Below are 26231 nucleotides of genomic sequence, written 5' to 3' on the forward strand. Positions count from 1 at the left end.
AGTTATTAAATAGCACACATTCTGTGCAGGGAACAGATTCCAAGGGCTGCCACTGGACCAAGACACTTTGTTTTTATGAAAAATCCATGTCTGTGGCAATCTATACTTAAAATTTTGTTGTTTTTGGAATGATGGCAAATAAGTGAAATTGGTAACACTTTACAGTATTTATTAGCTGATGTTAAAAGGATAGTTTACCCAAAATTGAAAATTCTATCATTAATTATTCCCCTACCCTCATTTCGTAAGACATTCGGAACATAAATTAACAAATTTTTAGTGAAATCCAAGAGCTTTCTGCCCCACCAGACAGCAATGGTACTCCGAGTCCTTTGAATGCATGTCAGAGACTGACACAGAAGAGCAGAAATGGTACAAAAGGTATTCTCGTAGCTTCATAACATTATGGTTGAACCATGTTTTTTTTTTTGAAGATTCTTGGATAAATAGACTATTTAAAATCACAGCTTTTATTTAAAATAGAAATCTTTTTTAATTTCTTGACTCTGTGACACTTTTAAAAAATGCAATGTGTCCTAAAAGTATTAATTTCTTAAAAAAGAAAAAAAGAAAAATTCTGACATTGTCGAACAACATCCTTCTTTATTTCTGAGAAGGCATTCATTGTTTTCACTTGAGACTCTGCATGGGGGTCAGATTTGAGCATTATAAACAAATGCATTGTCTTTTGTCAGAGTTAAGAGGGTTAATGGTCCATTGCAGAATAGCAAGACAGAGTGGCGCTGGTGTCTTAAGAGAGACAACAAGAAAGCCTTCTCACTAGCTTTGACTCGTGAAACTCAAAGGTCAGTCAGACTGGACATCCTAAAGTCATGCCAGATTCAGACCCCTACCTGGGATCCAGGACCACTACCTTTGTGTTTTCAGCCTAAACACAGCACCTCATCCCAAACCTAAAAACAGAATAAGCGGCACATCTGTTTTCAACACAGATAACAGAAAATGTTTCTTGAGCACATAATTAGCATATTCGAATGATCTCTCAAGGATCATGTGACACTGAAGACTGGAGTCATGATGCTGAGAATTCATTACAAATAAATTCACACAAATAATTTACATTTTAAAATATATTCGACTGTTAAATTGTAATAATATTTCACAATATTACTGATTTACTGGTCAAATGCAGCCTCTTTGTGCCTCTTTGTTTGCTCTCTGAAAGAATGTCAGCATCTTGAGTCCAATTGGTCAAGGGTCTTACCATGCCCACATTCCTTGGGATTTTACATGCCTTGTATGTCGCCCCAACACACACTTTTCAACCGAACCATGTATTTCTGCTGCCTGAGACAAATGTGTCCCGTTCTGGCATGACAGCCATCAATAGCTTCATTGTGTGAGGATGAGAGGGAGCTGTAATCTTTGCCTTGGGGCTGCAGATCCCAAGAAGGACTTGAGCGTTTCCGCCTGCTGTGTCTCCCGCACCGGGATGTTACTGTTAAATGTTCCTCACAGTTCATCTTTGGCCTCTTCTTGCTCTCTAGCCCCTCTGCTTCCTGTCAGTAAAGGGGCAACCCTGTTGATTTACGGCTTGGTGAGTGAGGTAGGTGAAGGTAATTTATAGCCCAGGAACCCTCTGTCCTGTCTGAGCTGGACGGGACAGTCTATTTATACTCTCTGGCAGGGGTGTCTGGGGAGCAGTGAAAGTAGCAGTGAGGAGAAAGGAGAGGAATACCACACGACTGTGTTTGGACTACAATGACAGCTGGGTTGCTGGAATTGATTCAGAAGTGTGTGGCACTGTTACATTTGACTCTCAATGCTATTCACTGCTCAGGAGAAAAGAATGTCAGAGAACAACACAGAAATCTGTCTGATCTTATCTTATCTTATCTTATCTTATCTTATCTTATCTTATCTTATCTTATCTTATCTTATCTTATCGGTCCGTCTATCGTTCTATCTCTCATTGGAGATGTCATTATTTCTAGCATTCTTTTTATCATTCTGTCATTAAAGCTTCTGCTCAGTTGTTCTATCTATTGGTCTAGCTATTGTTCCATTTATGAATATATTTCATTGAAAATGTTTTTAAAAAATTACGCTGATGTCTCAAACTGCGCATTCAACAAAAGTGTCAAACTCAGTATGAACTCAAGCATTCCTCATCAGATTCTTCAGTCAGAATGATCTGGGCTGTTCTGTCCACTATCCCTTTATAGATCTGTACTCCCGACAAATGCCAATAGTTCTCTTATTTGTTTCCACTGTATTTCTCCTAAGGTATTTTAGGAGAATCGTCAGAGACAAAGTTGATACTAAAATGAAACAACTGAAAATTCCATTAAGTGTAATCAGTAACATTTTCCTCTGTGGACGTGTTGGCATGATTCAGTGTTTTGATGCAGAGCGTAGTTTAGTGTGACTTTGAAAGCTTTGAGAAATAAGAAGACACCGCTCTGAAATCAGTGCTGGCTCATCAGGTTGGTTATTTTTGGCTCTGTACATCAAAAGAAAACCGACCCTTGGCTGAGTGGCCGAGTCTAATGTAATGAGTCTGTCTAATCAGTTTTATCCTCAGTGTTTGTTTGTCTGTGATGTCCAACAGTATGTCTCTTCTGTCTGCATGCAGGAGTCTCCTCAGGTCCTGTCTCCCTGGTCTGAATCTATGACCCAGCTAATGAAGAGATTAGATCAGCTCAATCTGGACATAGAGGATGCTCTCAGCGCTGGCTCTTCCCCCTCCGACACACCCAACACCGCCCGGAGACACACCACTAATGATAGAGCATCTCTGCAGGTCACTCTTGCTTTGTTTCTCATTAAATATAAAGTATGCCGTTTGTTTATTAGTAATCATTTAATGGAAAATATGTTGCCTTAGCTTTTTTGAAATGTGCATAATCTTTTTAGCTTCTGGATTTTATCCAAATCAAATTTAATCAATTGTCTATTCTATTCTATTCTATGACCCAGAAAGCATGACTATTTTTTTGGGTTTTACATTATTTTTATTTTTTTTTACCTAATCAGAATATACATACATACATATACATATACATAAAAAAAAAAATATATATATATATATATATATATATATATATATATATATATATATATATATATTTCTGTATCTCATTATGTGCACATAAAAATATAATTGTCTTATATTTATGGAAATATAATTTGAGTGAATATTTATATTAAATTATTATACTATTGTAAATAAATATTATTAATTATTATATTAGTATATTCAAATAACTTATTTATTTACTTATGTATATATTCTTTAGTTCTATTCTTTAAAAAAACTATATATATACAGTTGGTACGAAAAGCATTCAGACCCCCTTAAAACTTTCACTCTTTGTTATATTGCAGCTATTTGCAAAAATCATTTAAGTTCATTTTTTCCTCATTAATGTACACACAGCACCCCGTATTGACAGAAAATCACAGAATTGTTGACATTTTTGCAGATTTATTAAAAAGAAAAACTGAAATATGAGTATTTAGAACCCTTTTGATCTAATACAGCCATGTGTATTTTTGGGAAAGATGCAACAAGTTTTTCACACCTGGATTTGGGGATCCTCTGCCATTCCTCCTTGCAGATCGTCTCCAGTTCTGTCAAAATGGGGTGCTGTGTGTACATTAATGAGGGAAAAAATTAACTTAAATGATATTAGCAAATCGCTGCAATATAATAAAAAGTGAAAAATGTATTTATTATATATATATATATATATATATATATATATATATATATATATATATATATATATATATACCCTAGAGATATATATAATATATATATTATGTATACATGTGTGTGTGTGTGTATAGTTGAGATCAGTTGACATTCATACTTTTGTGTGTAGATAACTGATAAGAATTCAGTATGAAGTTGCTTGATGTGCCAGTGCATGGCGTCTGTTTGTGACATGGGTTAGATAGAATGTGCTGCATGCTGGCAGAGACTAGAGCAGACTGGTGACACTGACACAGAGCTCCATTGTCTTAGGAGCTTGCCATGGGGAACTTTCAATGCTGTTTCAAAAAAACCTCATGCAAACTCGCGACATAACCACCCTGTAGCCAGGGTTCACAGCAAGACACAAAAGTGCCTTTTGGTTCCTCAAGACAGCGATGTCTTGTGCTTCAGTCTGTTGTTCTGTTTGTATCACTATGTCCATTCGTGATAGTTAGCGGAATGACATGGTGGTTTCAGATGCCTCACGACACCCTAGTCACCCTAGAGACTAGATTTACCATTGTATGTTATTCTGGACAAGGTCATAATTTTTTCGTTTTTGTGCTTTTTAAAATGTTCTGTTTAATTTGTGTGTCTCTGCTACCGACCGCTTCTTTTTTTTCTTTCTCATAGTCATCTCCAGAGGTCATCCGTTCCAGACAAAATGTGTCCTGTCCCACGCTAAAATCTCTTGTGCTGTCGTTGCAGAGTGGAGCTGCGGGGGTGAACAAGTCCCTCAACTGGAACAACATGGCCAGAAGAACCGACACGAGGGAATGGCACAGCCAAGAAAGACTTGCTGGAGCCACTTCCTCTCTGGGGAGATCACATGGTAAAAAGACAGAGGTGAGTGTTTGAACTTAATATGATTTCTGTTTGTTTTGCATTGTATTGTTTGGTTTGTGGTTAGTTGCTGTCAATTTAAAAATATATGATGTACATACAGAAATTAGTTATGTGTTCTTGCATTTTTAGTATCTGGTTTAGTTTCAAATCTGAAGAGCTGATCTGTATGTAGACCATGTGATCAGTTGCTTAGCTTTGCTCTGTGAAGTGTTTCCTAATGAACACGCTCTGTGTCAGTGACTAGGGCACACATTCATTCCAAGAAGTTTCTGGGGTTGAGGTTGATGTCCTGGGATTGCATTTCTAATGGCTTTTCTGCATTAGTGGGACTAAGTTAAATAGATTTTCCTTTGCTAATCCAAACAGGATTCTGGAGAATTAAACTAATGAATTCAAAGCGACACCAAAGGAAGTCTTTTAACGGGCCATTTAAGGCCATCACATCTTGTTTCCAAATCAGTGTATCTTTGCTTAACCAGTGATTTTTAAACATCAAAAAACAGGATTTAAAAACAAATTATTTGCAGTTTCAATGTAAATGCACCATCCTTTTGAAAAATATAAGCAATTATTCAAAAAGTTTGGAATATTTAATGTTAATGTTAAAATACATCTTTTGTACTTATAAAGGTTGCAATTATTTAATCAAAATTTCAGTTACATTTTGAAATTGTATTGCTGTTTAAAACAACTATTTTTCCATTTCAATATATTTAAAATCTAAATTATTCAGCTGATAGCAAAGCTGAATGTCTTCAGTGTCACATGGTCCTTCAGAAATCAATCACACTTTTGACCGCAGTGTATATGCATAATTTTAAATTAAGAAAAATTAAAGGTTTCGCGTTCTTTGGTTTTGATTGGTCGAGATCTCACGTTTACTACATAGAAGTTAAAGTATGCAGTTTTTCCAAGAGTAGAAGGTTTAATTTCTAGTTGTACTGTATATAACTTTTAAACATTTGGAGTTCGTGTGTAACCGGACAAAGCATTTTTGGAGAGAATGTCCTAGTCCTAGTGTTTAGGGGAAGTATAGAGAGCAACTGAGTGATTTACGAGTTCGGGGCTCATGTGAAAGATAGTGAAAGGAATGTTCTATCCTTCTGGAAATGAATCCGACATACAAAGGATGGAAAATAAGACTCTTCACAGATGATGGCCACAGCTGATTTACAGCTGTTTTAGTCCGGCTTTGGATTAACCGCAATTTATGGTGGACTTCATGGTCCTTTGTCTCAAGCCACCCTGGTGTGCAAAGACATAGAAAACAAACATCTCCAGCTCTTTTTTTTAGCTCATTGTGAATATTTTTCATTTCAAAGGAACGCACTCTCTTGCATTGTTCTAAAACAATATCCGATGAGCAACAGTGGGTTTAAATGAGCACAATATCTGTGGGAATCCGGACCTTTTCTGTCCGGCTGGAGAACTGGGCCAGATGTGTTTGTTTAATCTCTGCATAGCTGAAGCGGCACTGGTAGGTTCTGCGGTCTGTGCTTGGGAGCCCCGCTAAAGGCCTCTGGCAGGGATCTGGGAGGTGATGGTGTTTGTTAGAGTGTGTGAGAGCGCAGGAGAGAGAGAGTTAAAGAGGGTAATTGCATTGGAGTGGGTAATAGAATGAAATTTGGCTTTGTGCACTTTGACAAAATGAAGTCTTGAGGTTCTTGGAGAAGATTAGCAGGTCAAAAGCTCCAGAGGCATGTGGAGGCCTTCGGTCCGCAGGAATGAATGTAGGCCACCCTCATGTAGATAACAAATCAAACTCTGAAAGCTCCATTGGCATTTTACCAACTGTCTTCTAACATTAACACAGTATGTGATTCTCACCAAGCCTGTTATCCTCTTTCACCTCTTGTTGTTGTACACGGTAAAAAAAGACCATGATTTTAAGTGTAAAAACCTTTTTAAATGAATTCTCTGCGTTGCATTTCAAATGTTCAATTTGATGTTTTTTCTTTGAAATAACTATGTTTCTTCTTAGTTTTTTCTTATTTGTTATGTTTATTAGGGTTGTATGTTCGATTAATGTTGTTAAATAATGTTTATTGCATATTTCAGTTTAATGAGTCTCACCATGATGGTGTTTAGTGTTTGTGTGAATCACACTGGGCACCTTCTATATATCTTATTATTTAAAAGCTGCTTGTGATGGGCTTTGGTTCATCATGTGACTTTCTCATCATCACCTGCATTTGGTGGTTATCAGTTTATTACAAAGGTACAAAACAGATATCACAGTCGTTCAGTAGGTTGGTATATTAACATTATATCAGTTCATGAAATTACGGTATTTAAATGTAAATTAAAACTGTAAAACCTAAATCGCTGTTACCATATTTTTAAAGATTTTTTAATATATATATATATATATATATATATATATATATATATTGAAAATTAGTGAATGAATGAGGCATGAATAAAAACGAGGTGAATAAAAAACCCATGTGTGATTGTCTCATTTGGTTCAGATGTGTCTCGTTCATTAACTAGTTTAGTCCTGTATTTAAAGTGTTGTCTACCTTATGTTCTCTTGTCCAGTGTTAAACATCTTGATATGCTTACGTGTGTCTCCAGCCTGCTGTGTGTTTCCCTGTGTTTGGATTATTAAAGACAGTTTTTTTCGATTATCCTTCACCTCCACGTTCCATCAAATTAATATGATGAATAATAATAGTAACATCAATAATAGCAATAGTACATTTTGCCATTTTATTTAAAAAAAAAATATATGTCTGTATTTTATTTTATTTTTTGCATTTTATTGGAGTTTTAATTATTTTACAACATCAAGTATAGTAAAAATATATTAGGTTCAAATTCAAAAGCTATAGACATATCATTTACTTACTGTTCATGATACAACATTGAGGGCCCTATCTTGCACCCAGCGCAATTGACTTTGTACACCGACGCATGTGTCATTCCTATTTTGCACCCGCGCAAAGCGCGCTTTTCCCTCCACAGAGGCACGTCGCTAAACTAGTGAATGAACTTGCGCTCCCTGGGCAGTTCAGCGCAAAAAAGGAGGCGTGTTCCAGCGCAAACAATCCCTGGTGCTATTTTGCTGTTCCATTAAACAATTGCGCCACTGACCAGAAAAAACCTAGTCTAAAGTCAGTGGCGCGTTGCGCGTTGTTCATTATGCTATTTTAAGGGCGCATGCTTGACCATAATGTATAGCGTGCACAACGTGCATACACTTTGCTCATGTAATCTACACAGATGCAACAGTTGCAAATCATAAATTGTTACACTAAAAAATATTAACACGTGAGATGACGGAAATCATTGTGGTGTGCCACGAAGATGTGAAAAAATAGGCATAAATCTAGCTTACAAATTATTCAGGCTAATTTTAGTAGGCTAATTAAGGATCAGACCTGTTGGCCAAATAGTGGCAAGACATATGTGTATATAAGGACATCTGACAAATTGTGGCTATTTCCTCCCACGCCTGTTTAGCCGACGCTATTTTGGGTGGGTTTCTCCCATCCCCATACAACACAACTTCTCTGCCTTTCACTGCTCTTACAAGAACATCAGTCTCCTCGGCTGTGAACCGCTCCTGGCGTGCGCCTGGTAAATACGCCATAATAATAGCAATCCATAATGGAACTTGCGCACCTGCTTTTAAAGGGAATGTTGGATGAAGTTCTGATTGGTTTATTTCACGTTACGCCCAAACCACACCTATGAATAATGAAGCTACTTCAGACCAACCCATTTTAGATTTGCGCCGGGCACAAGAGCCATTTATCCCGCCGGGAAAATAGCAACAGCGCCGAGACCCGCCCACAAACTTACTTGCGCTTCGCGCTTTGACACTTGCGTTTCAGATTGTTAAAATAGGGCCCTGAATGTATGTTTATGTTGACACAGTGTTACGAGGAAGCTGTACGTCATAAATATGACTCACAAGGATCACGGCCAAACCTGCCCATCTATTTATTAGTGCTATAACATCAGCCACTGTGAAAGAGGTTGTTTCAGTCAATCACGTCACTACTGCACCGCACCATACAGTTGACGCCGGCATAAAATCTTTAATGAAAACATACGGCTCAAAATGCTTGTTAACTTGGAACCAGGTTTTATTTAAGATGTTGTAAGCCCCAGTTTTAATGTAGCTTCCATACTGTAAAAAACCCACTGTGGAAGCACCGAATGTGCTCTGTCTATAACATTTTAAAGGAATACTGTATTTCACCTAAAAATAAAATTCTGTCATACTTTACTCACCCTCAACTGGTTCCAAACCCTAGTGACTTTCTCGGCTCTGTGAAACACAAAAGAGATATTCTTAAAAATATATATTTTGTCCATACAGTGTAAGTCAGTGGGTTCCAAAGTTGTTTTCAGCTTTCATTTTTAGATGAACTATCCCTTTAATTTGCTTGATTACATGTTGGTGGCTCACTTAGAATTGTTTAGTGGTTGAATCATTGTGTTATCACACAAATGCTTTGGCAAAACTCTTTCCCACTGCTTCTAACCTATTCCTCACCCTGAACCCTTTGTTGCTAAAGCCTGGAGGTGCTGGTGAGCGATGGGAAGCTGAGTCTTCTCCATCCATCTGTGTGGAGGGTCCAAGCTGGCTCTCCAACTCCCTGCGGGGTCCTCGTTTGGGGCAGGAGAGGGGAGCTAAGCAGCTCAATAGGATGAAGATAGATTACAGGGCCAAGTGCAACTCAGGAGGCCAGGATTTGTTCTGCTCCAGCAGAGGTTAAGCCTCAGTTTGGGACGCTGGGTGAGGAGCGCCCCTGCAAAGTGTCAAAATACTGCTGGGTTGAGAGGTCAATGCTGTGCGCTTTTGCTCTTTTTCTTTTCCTCTCATTTTGTGGGATACTTTCCTTGTGAATCTACATAATCTTAATCTTTTTTTGTACTTTGAGAACTTTTTTATGTCTGTTGATGTTTAGCAGACTACACAGAATACTAGGAACAACATGAGGTTGAGTAAATTACTGAATTAAAATTTTTGGGTGATACATTCAACTATGCAACTCCATATATTATACTACTAGAACATGTGATCTGTTTTAAACACTGTATTGCATACATTATAAGGACAGCATTAACATTCTTTAGAAATGTGACCTCTCATACACTCATTGAAAACAATCATAACATCCTTCTAAAAGATTCCCCAAACATTTGCTCATCAGGGTTTGTAAATATAGCAGTATGTATGCCATCAGCGTGCAAGTTCACATTTCCTGTGTCACAGGAGGCAGAAAAGAGAATGCTTTGTGTAAACACCATTCAGTGACTTGAGATTCCCCTGAAAGTTTATCTGTCTGCAGTCATTCAGAGGTTACAGCTTATAAAATGCAATTTGATTCTCATCTACCCATTATAAATATATATATATATATATATATAATAAGATAGATGAAAACCGAAATAAAATATAGTATTGAAAATGTAAACAGATTGTTTTAAATATGTATTTTCATTTAGTTTATCTGGACGTATAATTAAAACTGAAACAAAAATATTAAAGCAATTAGAAATGTGAAAAAACAAGTAATAAAAACACCAAAAATTACTAAAACTTTATAAAACTACAATCTTATATTAATATATTAATTTATTATTACTATAAATATATTATACTATTTTTGTATATTAATATATTAGATATTTTTTTATAAATATATATCATTTATATATATAAACAACAACACCAACAAAAAAAAATATTAATTCGAATAAGTGAACGCTGAAAGGTCATCATTGGAGAAAAATACGTTTGGCCACAGTTGGTGTAGTCAAAACATCTACCAGAGGCTGACTGGGAAAACCTCAACCCCTTGGGTGGTATGATGCCCATCTTTTGCACTTCCTGTTGGCCGGACTGTTATGTGTGGAACCTGTGCATGAAATGCACACACATTTACCCACGTACGCATTGTACACGGTGATGCATGGACCTTTCACCACCACTATAGCCTTGAGAGACATTCTGGCAATATGCCTAGAAGCAGAACAACTCTCAAAGCAGGTTTTAACATATACAGCACTTTCAGAAGCTACAACACTGAGGTTCTTATTCAAATTCCCACTGTTTCCTTTAAAAGCAGGACTAATTTGGGAATAGATTTGATCCTACGTTATCCTTCCCTTTTAAGTCATCTTTCATTTCCTCAATTACTCAACACTGCTTTTTTGTTTCCTTTTCAGAAAACAGACACAGGCTTGTGCAAAAACATGATATATATATATATATATATATATATATATATATATATATATATATATATATATATACATATATATATATATATATATATATATTATACATTTACTACATGCACAGATTCCACATTGAACATATGAGATACATCAGATAAGTCTTGTCCGCAACTTCACCCGTGACAGTGACCTATTCCTTCTTTTCTCCTCCATAACTGTGCATTTCACTAAGACTGTTTTTGTCATAACACAGCCAAGACCCTGCGTCATGCTAGCTGAATTTCTTTGACGTTCTCTAGATGTTAACTTCAAAAAATTACCACCAACTCAGCCGCCCACCTCAGTTTGGAAGATGGATGGTCCACGGCCTGATAGCCCAAACAGACCTTCTGTTGGAACACCAACAAAAGCATAAAACAACAGACCCAATTTTGGGGTTGGGAGGGTGGGGGTGAGGGGGATGTGGTGGGGAATGAGGGAACTAGATGGAACATATTCCAGTGGATTGAGCAAGGCTGAAGAAGGAAGCTAAATATAGAAAAGTTGTCCTGCTGCAGGGGGTTTCATGGAATGCAAGATGGATGAGGCTTTGCTCTCGGGACCACATCTGGCCCGCCCGAGCCCTTTGGGGTCACTTTGAAGTAGATGCCGAAGGGCTTTTATTTTACTTTACAGCACATACTTTCTCTCTTATCCCTCTATTTTTTATCTTTCACTTTGTCTTATATTCACCATCATTTTACACAATTAAATTCTTCTGGCTTCATGTTTTGTAAAATGCCTTGTAAAAAGTATATTGTGAATACATAGTAAAGTATTTTAGAATAATTGAGAATGTGATTTTTTTTTTTAATAGAATGAGGTCATTCATATTTTGTCACAGCCTCATGAAAATCATGATTCTTAATTTATTCAGAATTGTGCAGCTCTAGTAGTTTCTACATTTGCTTTGAAACTTGCTTTGCACCCATAAAAAAAAGAAAAAAAGATTCTACACATATAGTGTGAATGTATTTCGGATGTACTACATCTGCCATGTTGTCATTATAATGTGACCTTTGGCAATTGTGTAGCTTCAGTGTAATTCACAAATACTTTCTGTGGCATCATGGGATAGTAAAGTGTCCACCAGATGCACACTTAAGAATCTCGGCAGATGTATGTAGTAGGTCATCCGGGTACTTTTCATCTGATGTTTTATGTATTCAGTTGACTCACATAAAGTTTTTTGCGTACTATATAGTATGGAATTAGGTCTATTTTGAATGCAGGGTTTGTAATTTTTTTAAATGTCTGCCTCTGAAATGCCCTTTCTTTTTGGTTGATTGCACAGCTCAATCTTATTAATTGTTTATTGCACCGTTTCTCTCTGAAATGAGTTTTGGTAGTAAAATGGGTTGCAACATTGCATGTTGGCTTTAAAGGAATTGTTCACTCAAAATGAACAGTTTATCAACATGTTCCACACCTGTAATGAGTTTCCTTCTTATGTTGAACATAAAAGAAGATATTTTGAAGAATGCTGGTATTAATTAAAGAGTAGATGGTCTCATGGTATATCTTTCCCTACTATGGAAGTCAGTGGGCTCTAACAACTGTTTCATTCTTCAAAATTCTTCATATCTTCTTTTGTGTTCAACATAAGATAGAAACTCATAAAGATTTGGAACACCATGATGGTGAATTTTCACATTTGGGTGAACTATTCCTTTAAAAGAGTCAGCTTAGGCCAGTCCAGTATAAGTTTCACATGGAACATGTGTGTAATATCAAACATGTATTTGAGAATCTCCACTGCAGTGAATAGTATGATAGACGTTAGTCATGCATGCCAAATAAAACCACTAAAAATGAAATGTAGGGGAATCCCAGACATACAAAAATACATCTTGAACTTCAAGAGCTGTGTTATATAGCATGATCCAAAATCTCCAGCAGCTCATAATTCAGAATCAGCCCAAATTATGTTTTTGAATCTTTATGTATTGTACCATTGCCTCTGGAAATTACGGCATCTGTTTTCTTTTTGCTGCGTTAGGATCTTGTATCTCAATCTGAGCCAGTGCAGTGTCACCTGCGCAGTTAGCTTTCCTCTGTTTCCCCTTTAGGCATTATTATTTTTCATCTGTCTATCTATCCAATATTTTTGACTGAGAAATGATTATACTTGTAATCCTATCAGCCTTAATCATTCACACAGAGGAATCCTGCAGTTCCAAGAAAATGACACATTTCCCAGGAAGGCGCTCATTAGTATATTGACCACATGTGTCAAAACGACATTCCCCATCCTTCATTGTTTTTTTTTTTTTTTGTGTGTTAGCATTCGGTTTCTTTACTTGAAGAGCTTGGATTTGATTTTGTCCTTCAGTTTGCTGTCTGGCTGATTGACTGATGTGAGGATATTTCAGTTTCTAATGTTTTCATCCTGATCTGTTTTTGTAAGGTGGCTCTTCCTAAAGCTAGTCATCATTCACTGATGCTTAATTACATGTCATGTACATGTCACTTTGAAACACAGCAGGACTTTACTCGTGCTCATGCTCTTTCTTCCTAAAATTCACAGTAATCCTTTGCAAACCTGTTTTGAGAGGCGACATTCCAGTAAGCGGCCCGCTAGTCTTGTTAAAAATAACATGTAATATACATACCAAGAAATGGTCTCCCTTTACAGTTTTTCACGCACTGCTTAAGCTGGTTTATGAGTGTAACACCCTCAGTTGTACCTTGCATTTGAACACCATAACTCTTTGAGATGTGCGGTTAAAATTCAACCCCTCGTTGCAAAATCTCACAGCCTATAAGCAACCATGACATCATCTATCATCTCCCCTCTTTCCACTGTTTTTCAGACCCAGATCTGATTAAACAGAAGCAGGGCCTCAGTGTACATTTACAGCTGAGGGAATACTCGAACAATGATCAACAGGCGCTTCAAACAGCTCATAATGTGTTGGATTACACTAAAGTTACTTGTGTTTTGTTGGTTGCTGTGATTCCAGACAACACATCTGCTTCCTTTCAATGTAAAACACCCCAAACCTTTTGAGACCCAACAAAACATCATTTTTTACATCGTTGTTGTGTTTAGTAGACATCTGCTGCTTCAGCTACTGAAATTAGCCATGCATCTGGGTCTGCTCACTCACACAAGGCGGGAACAAATTGAGCAATTTTGCATCAGTCTTAAAAGTTTGACATTACCGAATTGAGTCTTCTTTTTGTGCAAGGTTCGGTTTTCAACTTTGTACATTTTGTGGAAACATTTTCATGTATCTTTAGTTTTTAACTATGCACAATATAGAATAAATGTATAATATGCAGTTTCATGGTGTAGTTTATTCATATTTATGTTGATGTTTGTATGTGCGTGTTATTACACAAGCACGCACATGCACGCACACGCACGCACGCACACACACACGCACATTTTTGAAAAATCAATGCACATGAGAGTACCATGATATCTTTCACAGGGCACATGATACCTGAGTGTAGAAGCAGAAAGGTGAAACTAGAAAACAGGCCTCTTATGGATTACAGCTGGAATGTTGGACATGACCCTCTCTCTAAACAAGTAGCACTTTCTCTCTTGGCTAAGCAAGAGCACTGTAAATCATAGTGTCCCAGGTCAATGTACCATTCAGCAGATCCGTGGGAGGAAATTCAATGGTCAGGTGTTGATTTTATTCACTGTGGGAGAGAAGCAATACATTAGGTCCTTTGTTTTGATGCTTCATGGGACCGTTTTATGTGGTATGGTTACAGTTATGAAAATATTAATTCAACCTTGATGTATGTTTTTAAACAGATTTCATGTTTTGTTTTCAGATGTCCATCAAGAAGAGGCATGGAGATGCAGGTGAGTACACGTTTTCCTTTATATTTCAAATTGTGCTGGCAATAAGACATGTTTGGATGTAATAGACACAGTATTGTGAATTTATAATACTGGGTAAATGCGTTTGACATTGTTTGCTCGATGAGGTTCTAAAAGAAGCTCTTTGAATGCAATTTCTGAATGTTATAGGCCTCTATGAACTTCTAGATTAAAGATATTATGTCCTACATCTTTGCTGTAATCAGTGGATACATTCACTAGTTAGGCCGGCTCATTGTGGAGCCGTGTAATACTCTAACAGGGTCTATCTGGTTTTCAGTGAGAGGTTGTCTGAATTGCTGCTTAATGTAATTAAATGACTAAAGTGTGCAATTACAGGACAGCTTGAACATTCTAGTCTTCAGTGCTAAAACTGCACCCTGAGCTTGTCCCGAGATTTGCCCGGAGTGTGACTAATTCAAGGATGAAACAAGATTCTTGTTTTGTTATCCTGGACTCGAATGGGCTTTCCTTTCATTTTGACTGATGTCGCAGTTTGAAATCTCACAATCTCACATTTCTAATATGTTCCCAGGCAGTGTTTTGCTGTGTGAACTTACTAAGTGTAGTATTTACAAGTTAAATACTTTTTTTTTTTGCAAACTTTAAGTGAAAATGAAACTTTTTATGGACTGAATTTACAGGATAGCAGGAACAGCTATGTTGAGGAGAAATATGGGGAAAAAAACAAAGAAAGAGAAAGAAATAAACAAAAAAAGAAGGAAAGAAAGATAGAACGATGGAATGATGGAAAAATATATAAATAGAAATGGAAAGAAAGCAAGGAAATATGGAAGTAAGGAAGAAAGGAAGGATGGCTGGATGGAATGATGCAAAGAAAGGGATGGAAAAAAGCAAGAGAAATATGGAAGGATGGAAAGAAGGATATAGAGAAAGGGATGGCAAAAAGGATGGAAAGAAAGGAATTGGAAGAAGGAAAGAAATATGGGAGGAAGCAAAGAAAGGAATGCATAGGGAAAGAAGGACGTGAAGAAAAGTGAAAGATGGAAAGACAAATGGAAAGAAAGAAACGTAAGAAAGGAAAGAAAGAAATTCATAAGAAAAAAAGAAAAATAACAATGGGTCAAAGGTGATATAAAGGAAGTATAAGAGAAGAAGAGAAGGAAGAAAGGAAAAAAAGAAGAACAAAAGGAGGGTAAAATATGTGAAAGAGAAAGAAAGAAATGTGTAAGAAAAATGAAAAAAACAATGGGACAAAGGCAATTCAAAGGAATTCAAAGGAAGTATAAAAGAAGCAAAGGAAAGAAAAATAACAACAAAAGGTAAAAGAATGACAGAAAGAAAGAAAGAAAGACAGAAAGAAAGAATGAATGAAATATGAAAGAAAAAAGAAGATAACAATGGAACAAAGGTTATAAGATAGGTAAGGAACAGATATAAAAAAAGAAACAAATGAAGAATGGAAAAAGAAATACGGAAGTAATGGGGAAAAAAATTATAAAATGAAAAAAAAGGGAACAAAAAGAAAAATGGAACAAAGAAAAGAAAGCAAGACATGCAGAAGAAAGGAAGGAAGGCAAAAGTAAAGAAAAGTGAGTTTAATATTTGTTTTCTCCACATGATAAAACATCTGTTACACTCTTTCTTTTCTCAGTCCATTCTCTTTTTTTCCTCTCGAGGTCTCACTAAAGGCTGGTACATTATGAGTGACACAGACAGGTGCTCTTCTGTTCCTCTGTGTGTCTGGAGAATGTGAGGGACGTAGAGCAGACCCTCATTTATAGCCCTATTTATGTGTCCTGGCTTGCTGTGGGACCCTGTCAAAATTTGGAGGGCATTCCAGACCATTGTTATGTTATGTTATGTTAGGCTGATAAGTAATATATGATTTACCTTGATGTGCCTATATATACACAAATATATATATATATACATAAATATTATTATCATCATTAATTAATTAATTAATAATAATAATAATAATAATAATAATAATAATAATAAATTTCAGCTTTTGTTTAAATGGATCTCTCCACTTTGGGTGTCAACATCACTTTTATTCAATCTTACGACTAACCATGTGTCTTCGATTAGATAGCGATGCTAATAGTAATAACAATGATGATGCTATAAAAGAAAAGCGCCGAGTGAAGGCCACATGTGGTGTAGTATTTCCCCCCTTCTTATTTTACTGCAGGAGAGACGTAGAGACTGCATGATGTCACTTTGCTACAAAGCCAGATGGCTGACCAGCTCCATAATATACTACACACCTCGTTAGAGTGACAGTCTCCAGAAAGACTCTGTCCAGACCTCGCTTACAGCCACTGGAGCATTTAATGATGACTTCTAAAATTAAAACATGCTATTTCCATCAGATCACTGTAAATGCTGTTATTTAAAGCTTTGTGCTGTGCATTTTGATCAGGGTTAAAAATCATGCCGTGGAGCAATGAGCGACAGTAGGTTTTGGTGACTATAAAAATCTGTTCAGTAATTGTTTGTAACCTTTTAAGAGGAAAGCTATCCTGTCTTTCTTACCATTTGATTTGGTTGAAACAATGCAAACAAAAAAAATTGCATTAATAGCTTTAGATTAGGCACATAGATTTAAATGAGCCACACAGATAATGAGAAACATTGGGACAAAGACAAAAACAGAGGTTGCTAGGTCACTGTTTGGGTGTCCTGCTCACATGAAGCCGACCACCATGTGAGCCACCTGTTCCACTATATTCAAGTTTATTAACTAGGAGCCAGGCTTAAAATCTCTAGCTAGGATTTAGAAAAGCTTCAGTCATATATATATATAAACCTGTATGACTTACTTTGGAACACAAAATAAGTTCTGTAAATACCAAACACCATCCACAGAATCTTCCATTTTGGGGTGAACTGTGAACTGCTAACTATAAAGGGATCATTTAAAATGATAATTTTGAATACAACGTTATTCTTTTCTCACCCTCAAGTTGTTACAAACCTATATGAATTATTATCTTCTGGTGAATACAGAACATATATATTTTGAAGAATTTAGGTAATCAAACAGTTGCTGGTAAACTTTGATGGAAGAAAAAAATACCATAGATACCAGCAACTGTTTGGTTACCAAATATCTTAATTTGTTTTGGACAGAAGAAAGAAACATTTATAGAAGTTTGGAACAACTTGATGGTGTGTAAACGATGACAGGAATTTCCTTTTTTTTTTTTGGTGGACTAACCCTTTAAAACTTAAAGACAGATTAAAACATTTAATTTCAGGCAAGACTTTTTTAAGTAAACATTTCAATTTTGTTTATTTTGGCAAACTTTGACAATAAAGTATTTCATCAAAACAATATCTTTTACTTGCCTATGAAGGTGTAGTGAAACAGTTTCCACATGCCTTTGGATCCAAGAAACTTTGTGGTCTCATAACCAAGTTCATGTCTATAATGGTCACTCTGATCTACCCATCGGCCCTGCAGGGTCCTATAAACTGAAGTATCCTTGCGCCTCATAAAAGGCCATTAGCTCTGATTCAGACCAGTGCCAGACCCCTGTGAAGAACTCAAGAGCTTCACTTTTTGGATTCCTTGACAAAACATAAATTGCACATCCTCCCATGCACCAAGACCTTTATCTCTGAAGGGTTTGAAAGCTATACTCAAAGAAACTGTTTTTATCCATGTCTAGACATGGCAGTTTCGATTGAGAGGCCAGTCTTATGACCAGATGTGAATTAATAATACATGTCTTATGCTGTATGAGGATCACCAGAGATAACATGACTTATACAGCAGATTCCTCACTTCTCATGTTTAAGAAACAGCATCAGCCAGACATATGGAAAAATACTCAACCCCTCTGACCCGCTTCATTTTTTTTCAGTTGTTTGTCTTTCCTTAGATATAAACAGTTAGTTTGACCTCTTCTCCATATTGCTTTGAAATTGTGTTGTTGGAGAAAGCGTACACTAATCCATTAACCGTTTAATATGTGGAGTTAAATTCTGGAAAATTTCCCATATTATTTTTTTTGTTTGCAAAAAACCAAACCCACTCTGGAATGATTTGTAAGGAGACTAGACTGTGTTCATGTTTTCTTGTGAGCGATGAAACGGCTTTGACGCTTTGGAACGGGTCATCCGTCTTTTTTTTTCGTCGTTTATCGCTGTTTTAAGAAATGCATGGTTTTTTGTTATGGTAAACATCACCTTGTCAGACCTCCCGTCTCACAAAGAAAGACATGACCGAGAGGCAGAGTAAAAGGCGACCCAGAACTGTCATCTAGAGGCCACTGGTGCTGAAGCCAGAACCTGGACAGACAGTGCTGAACACGGAGTTCCCTTTCTCAGAGAATGTTGTTTTTCTGCTCTGACAGGGAAAACCCAAAGCCATTCAACAACTGAATGAAAACAAAGAGACTTAAGGGAGTTTGAAAACATTAATTTTCTACTCGGGACACTCTGTTCTCACATCAGTGTTAGGAAGATAATTTCCAAATGACCACACTATCTATCTATCTATCTATCTATCTATCTATCTATCTATCTATCTATCTATCTATCTATCTATCTATCTATCTATCTATCTATCTATCTATCTATCTATCTATCTATCTATGACATCGCAAAAGTTTTGTGCAAATCTGTAAAGGAAACACAGCTACTCACTAATCATTGCGTTGATTATACACACAACTTCTCATGAAAACTTTCCGCCTAATTTGCACATAAACTTGTTTTTATCCTCATCCATAATGTTAGTGACCTTTTAGTATTCAAAATAAGCAACCACATGCACAACATTAGTCATTTGCATAAAACACGCCCAGTCCATCTCCATATAAGGGCTTTACACGCAACATTTCCTTTACAGCCTTTAGTTAATCTCAACTAAGTCTAAATTCTGATCTAAGTTTTCTTAAATTTAGAATAACATTTGATATGAAAGTTTTAGAAAATCGTGATTTGTTCGTGAAAATGTTCATACACTGGTTTCATGCACAAATGTGTGACTCATTCTTTCTATTGTTTGTTCATCCATCCATATCTGTCCATCCATCCACCCAGATTGAATTTGTCCTCAGTTGATTAGATAAAGCTGTAAAGTAGTTTTACCTCTTCAGATAAAATAAAAACCACTGCAGTTTAGAGCCAGAATAATGTTATATTAAACTGATTGCAAATCAGATTCCACTGAGAACAAAATGTCGTGCATCAGGGGCCAATGCATTAAAGTAAATAGAAAGACCCTGTACAAAAATGATGAAACTTCAACCGTCACTGTAAGGAAATTATCAGTCAGCCACTTTGGGTATGATGTATGTTATGTTTATATGCCTCATTGATTTTACGTTTCTGTTTGAGTTTTATCATTCATCAATCACATCATAACGATCAATTTCATTTCCAACTTCATTGGTTATATCGACCCTGCAAAGCTAATTTAGCTAATGCAATCTGTATTGACCGGATATGACCAGAAGTGCACATCAATCATCTGTAGCTCTCTCTCTGTCTCATTATCCTCAGCAAGCTACAACTTTCCTTTTTCTAATGCTTTGTCTTTTTCCTCTTTCTGCTTCATTTTCTTTCCTTTTTTATTTTTCCATCTCCTAGTTCTTTGCCTTTCTGTTCCTTAGTTTTTCCTACTTTTCCTCATACTCTCACTTTTCCACTTCATTTTCTTCCTTTTCCTTTCCTTTTTCCTCTTCCTTTCTTGTTCCTTTTCAACTGTATTTTAAATCTGCCAGCAGTGATTATGTAAACCTCCTAGACTGCCTGTATGTGTTCCTGATGATTCTCAAGGATCTTTTCTCTAGCCAGCTGCTTTCTAGACTGGCTCTTTTTTTCTCATCCAGGGTAGCTGGCTCTTACTGGCCAGCGAGGGTGACCCCAACAGCTGCAGCTGCTCACCATGGAGTCCTGTCTGGCTGGCCTGTCTCATTCTGTCTCTAAGGAGCCCTCTGTAATTGAGGCCCTTTCAAGACAGAATCCAGGAGAGCTATGCCTGATTCACTGTGAGATGAAAGGGAGTGAAGTCCTTGAAGGAAGCTGGTTGGTCTTTTTACAAATGATATTATATCGTAGGGTGTATATTTTCGCAAACTGCTTCCACTGTTGGAACCTATTGTGCTTGAAATTAGTGTGGAACTGTAAAAACAACCCAGTGCTAGAAGTTATTATTATGACCTTGGTTTCCACCACAACTTTCAAAATACTAGTGTCAAAAGAAATGAGTAGCTGGCTGCAGTCGCACATAGAAGCAAAAACAAATAAATACTGTTAGATCATTATTTTCACTGTAAGCTGGCTGAGATACCTTTGACAGTAATAGTTTTATAGATTGTTTTTTGAACTAGACTAATAGGTAATGTGGTTTTTTGATTGGCAGCCAGAAGGTTTAGCTTTTCTTCTCTGTTCACAGCATTGAGCTTGCCTAATGGGAACAGACCTCTGGAAGCGCAGTTAAAGAGACAAGAAGGAACATACAGACTCAGTATCCTTCACAAATTGTAAAAAAAAAAAAAAAAAGGAGAAACATTTGTGTAAGAGCCTTTCAGCTTTAGTAACCCCCAAATCTTCCATGACACCTCCATTTGGTCACTATGACTGAAATGAAACAAACCTTCTCATTTTTCTGCAGAAAACCTGAGAAGATTTGAAGATGTGAAGATATTTTGGGTGGTTGCCATTGTTGTGTCTCTAAGATCTTTTAGAAAACCTGGAAACATCGGGGCATTTTAAAAGGACGGGCAGAGGAAGGTTATGGAAAAGTGAATTTCTTCTAAAAAGTGATTTTTTTTCTTCTTCTTCTAAAATAGCCTATGTCTTCATTTAGGAATTACATTTTTTAAGTGCAATTTCTGTAAAGTATATATTTTTTAATCATTGTGTAGGCATCAAAAAACTGAAATGTCAGAAATTGTGAACCCTGTAATCATGGCTATGAATTCAGAATGGTTGTTAGCACATTGCTATTCTGTTGCTAACATGTTCTAGGTGGTTGCTAGGGTGTTCTGTGTGGTTGCATACTGGTCCATCATATCATATAGTGGTCCTTATAGTATATGACTTGTATCCTTCCCGTTTGATTATCTGTGGCAATCATAAAGGGATAGTTCACCCAAAGATAAAAATGATGTCATAACTTACCCTCATGTCGTTCCAAATCCATAAGACTTTGTTTCATTTTCAAAAGACAAATTTTGGGTTTCTTTGACTTTCAATCCAGGGTCAGAAACCTCTCAGGTTTCTTTAAAAATATCTAAATTTGTGTTTCAAAAATATCCAAAATCTTAAGGGTTTGTATGGTGGGCTGGTAGTGCACATCAGAATAAAATTTGCCACAACACAACGCATTGGACTAAGACTGATGAAACACGGGCAACGTTTTGAGCAAATTGTTTTGAACAATGTTTTTTATCACCAACTTTTCCACTGAGAATAGGTAACAAATTTCTATTTGGATACATAAGATCAGTTGTTAGCCCCGTGTCTCACCTCGTAGCCTGTTAATGGCAACATTTCCCAAAGCTGCCCTGCAACATTGTTAAAAAAGTTGCCCCGTGTATCATCAGACTAATTTCGTTTTATTGTACTAAAGTTTTGTTGTGTTGCGGCTTGTTTCCATTGTGTTGTACAAATTTAATTGTGCTATAGCTTGTTTCAATTGTGTTGTGCTAATTTTGTGTGTTGTGGCTTGTTTCTGTTGTGTTTTGCTAATTTGATTTGTGTTGTCTTGTACTCCACTAGGGCCCCGTGGTTTGACATAATGTGAGGGTGTGTAAATGAAAATGTAAATTTTTGGGTGAACTGTCCTTTTAAGACCCAATGCTGAGAAACGCAATAGCACATTTCCACGCAGCAAGCCACACAATTTGTTGCATTATTCATGTCTGCAGCATAACCAGTTCAGGACTATTTACATACCAAAGTTTAAAAACCCTAAGCGTGTGCTATAGTAGAATATGCATGTCTTAGTAAGTGCCACTGATGAATAGTTTTTCACTTGAAAGTGTTTACTTCTGTCATGAAACACAGTCATTCAATGAGGATTGGTTAATGCGATTATGTTATAATGTGATCTTTTTAGCCTCCTTCTGCTCCTGCGTGGCCCAAATCAATGACATCATGAGTTAAATTTACAGGCAGGTCGTCATGTGGCCTGGCAGGCTGTGCTGCCACAGGGAGAGCATGAAATAGGCTATTCCACATGTGGAAAGATGGAAAATGGCTTGTGGCTTCCTGTGGACTTTCATTCTTGGCACTGGCACTTTGGAATTCTAAAATGCTGGAATTGCTTTTTGGTCTCAGTTTCGTTTATAGGTTTATAAATCCTTTGATTGTTTTTGTGCAAGGATTGATGGATTATTTTTTGTTACCTACAACCATGCCTTTGTGTTTAAAAAGCAATTTCCATAATGCAGCATTTTAATTTTTTACTGCACCATCACGGGTTCTTGCGGTAAGGAATCTTTCTCTATAATTCCCCTATAATTTGATTAACTCATGCTTGCCAGAGTGTGATTTTCTCTCAATAGGAGATGTCGTAGAAGGTCTAAACGGCCACTAATTTGGATCAGGCCCCATTGTGCAAGACTTGTCACCTCTGCAATCCCCACCAATTACATTCAGTGCACTGCAAATCCCAGGATGTATAAATGCTCAAGAACAATTAAAGCAGGTGGAGCATATTCTTTTTTTTTTTTTTTTTTTTAAGTTAATATGAAGTAAAAGAGGCATCAATCCAGTTACAAGACTGATGGAACTGTGTGTGTGGTGGTTGGGCAATAAATTATTGTCCGAGATAAAAACCTTAAATACTGTGAGGGAGAGTAATGCAGATGAACAAAATTTGAATAACAGCATTAATTTAAAATAATATTGTCAATGTCTTCATTGTCATTTTTGATCAATTTAACATGCCCCTGCTGAACAAAATATTTTTTACAAAATACTTTTGGCCGGTTGTATGAACATGTTTGCATTTGTACAGTATTTGAGCCTTACTTGCAAACTGTAACCACTCTATCCTGTAACTAGTAATGAAATCTCTCAAAATCATACTTTTTATATCCATCTCATCTGATAAAATATAGATGAAGTGGTCATTTTGCATATTGTTTGGCCTTTGTGGATTAGTTTTAATCCATTGCAGTGTACATTCCACTTTTGGTTACTTTTTGTACTATAAACAATTTTGGCACTGTTTTGGGTTGCAACTTTGTTTAATGTAAAATTCTGAAGGCCAAACTGTAGAGCGGTTTTATCCAAACACCTCTTCCTCTCCTAAGGCTTGTGCTTGTACAGTTATGTGAGACCGCGGTGTCCCTGCGGGATAGTGGGGCTTTCTTGTGGTTAAGTGCTTATTAAACAATTTGGCTGGGCAATCAAGCAGGCTACAGACAGGAGAGAATAAACAGACTTTAACTCTGGATTGAGCTCCTGAGATATTGTGCCAAGTATTTCACCTGGATCACCTTCTTTTTTCTTTCATGGTAAAACTGTCTTCTAATTCATTGCATTGTTAGTTAACAGCTTGCTAATATTTAGGAGATTTGGCTGCCTATTGTGTTTTGCTAGTCCTAAAATCCGGCTTGCTTTACCAAAAGATACTTCTCAACCTTATTTAGTTTCCTGCAAAGATGGTATGAGAAGAAGAACATCTGATTTGCTTGTTTGTTGTTTTATCTTGTATTTAGTTGCACAAATTGTACAAATGTCATTGGATTTATGCAATTCAAATCAAATAAAATGTTGACTGAAATCAGATTGTGACCACTTACATTGCATTCAGCCAGTAGACAGCTTGAGTCATTTCCATTAAAATGGGACTTTGCACATACACAGGCACATACAGTGTGTTCCAGTGCACAAATCACAGCCTGCGTACATACAAATTGGGTAAGAGGGCACAGAGAGAGAGAGTGTGTGTGTGTGTGTTATAATCCCCTCTCTGCTAATAGAAGCCAGGTGGTGTGTGTGACTGTAAATGTTTTCCCATGGATTTCTGTGGTTGGTTGAATCTTAGAAGATTCTGACTTGACAGCATTACATCCTTTTCATACTGCAGTTTAAACAATACAGTTTTAACAATAGCATTCACAGAGCCCCACTGGCCCCTTCTTGACATCTGTGTGTGTGTGTGTGTGTGTGTGTGACTCTTTTGTGTGCTAGTTTACATTAGTTTACTATGCTAAGTAGATATATGCTCTGTTCATATAATCACAAGTGGCTTAAAAATACAGTGACTGTCGATTATGTTACTATTCATTAATTTGGTTACTATTCTGTTACTATTAATTGATTCATTGAATCAAGTGCAATTCAGTTGTTTGTTTGTTCATTCATTTGAATAATTCTGTTCATTCAGGCATAAGTGGCTTGCAAATATATAGTAGTAACTGTTGATTCTGGTACTATTCGTTGATTTAGTTGTCAATTCAGTAGTTTGCTCAGTTCATTCATTCAGTCAGAAATGGTTAACAAATATTATAGCGGCTGTTGATTATGTTACTATTCATTGATTCAGTTCCTTTTTGTTCATTTAGTTGTTTCTCTTTGTTGACTTGTTTGATTGTTCATTCGGTTTAGTTGTTCTGTTTAAGTCACAAGTTTGTAATCGAAATTATAGTAGCTGTTGATCCTTTTTACTATTCATGGATTTATTTATTAATTCACTGTTTGTTTGCTCATTCTGTTCAGTTCTTGTGTTTGTTCAGTCACAAGTTACAAGCAAAAATTATTGTGGCAGTTAATTTACACGTGAATATGGTTGAATGCATTACAAATACTGTATACTTGCAGAAACAGGAAAAATAGTATGTCAGAGTTCTATTCTGAACATAACCACAGTCACTCACACATTTAGTATAACAGTGATTTACAAAAAAAATAAAATAAAATGTTTTACACAATGAATCACACTCACTTGAACTTGAATCACAATGAACTATTGCTTTAAGGTCTTTCCTCCCCCTCAAGCCCCATATACATTACTTTGGTGATTTTCCCTGGAAAACTACAGCCCTGGCTTGGGAATATTTGCTAAGGAAATTTATAGCGCATGCATAAGATGGGCCCATATGTGTGAGTGGGAGCAAAAGAGTGGTTGGGGGAGAATTCCACGCCTTGAATGCATTAGACTGGGAAGCGTGATCCCCCTGGAGGATTCCTGGAGCTTGGCCTGGGACCTCACGGCCAAGTGAGGGGGCCAACCGGAGCCCAGCTTCTCAACATCTGGGCCTTTTCTCATTCCAGCTCAGTGGTCAGTCTGGAGCTCAAGTCTCTGAGCTCGTAGATAAAAAAAACAAGAGGTGCAAGAGAAGATCACATGCGGTTTCATGTATAATGCATAGCGTAGATTAAATGAAACTGCTTGCGGTGAACAAATGTTCTATTTATATGTGTGGGAACCAACACAGGCATTAGTGACAATTAATTGTGCTCAAGCCTTTCAGATAAACTTCTCAGCTAGCTTGCATCTTAAAGAGGAACAGCAAAGTGTGTTGTATTTACATATTCAGCCTAAAGGGTCTGTTTGGAGGGAAGATAAGAGCTTGATGGGGTCTTGCTAAAACAAGCAACCCCATTGGGTTTGTGTGGACAGCCATTCACATTCTAACGGCCACTTCC

General features: G+C 36.8%; 1 protein-coding gene across 2 annotated transcripts in view; it reads left to right on the forward strand.

The window, feature by feature from the left end:
* LOC127972727 (stAR-related lipid transfer protein 13) overlaps positions 1 to 26231 on the forward strand; it is an 82198-nt gene that overhangs the window by 14152 nt on the left and 41815 nt on the right. For both annotated transcript variants that reach the window (XM_052576464.1, XM_052576465.1), the window contains exons 3-5: positions 2597 to 2764; positions 4430 to 4567; positions 14597 to 14627. In XM_052576464.1, the coding sequence (XP_052432424.1) occupies positions 2597 to 2764; positions 4430 to 4567; positions 14597 to 14627 (337 nt within the window). The remainder of the gene's footprint in view (positions 1 to 2596; positions 2765 to 4429; positions 4568 to 14596; positions 14628 to 26231) is intronic.

The sequence above is a fragment of the Carassius gibelio genome, chromosome B15, assembly GCF_023724105.1.
Source record: "Carassius gibelio isolate Cgi1373 ecotype wild population from Czech Republic chromosome B15, carGib1.2-hapl.c, whole genome shotgun sequence".
Taxonomy (NCBI): Eukaryota; Metazoa; Chordata; class Actinopteri; order Cypriniformes; family Cyprinidae; genus Carassius; species Carassius gibelio.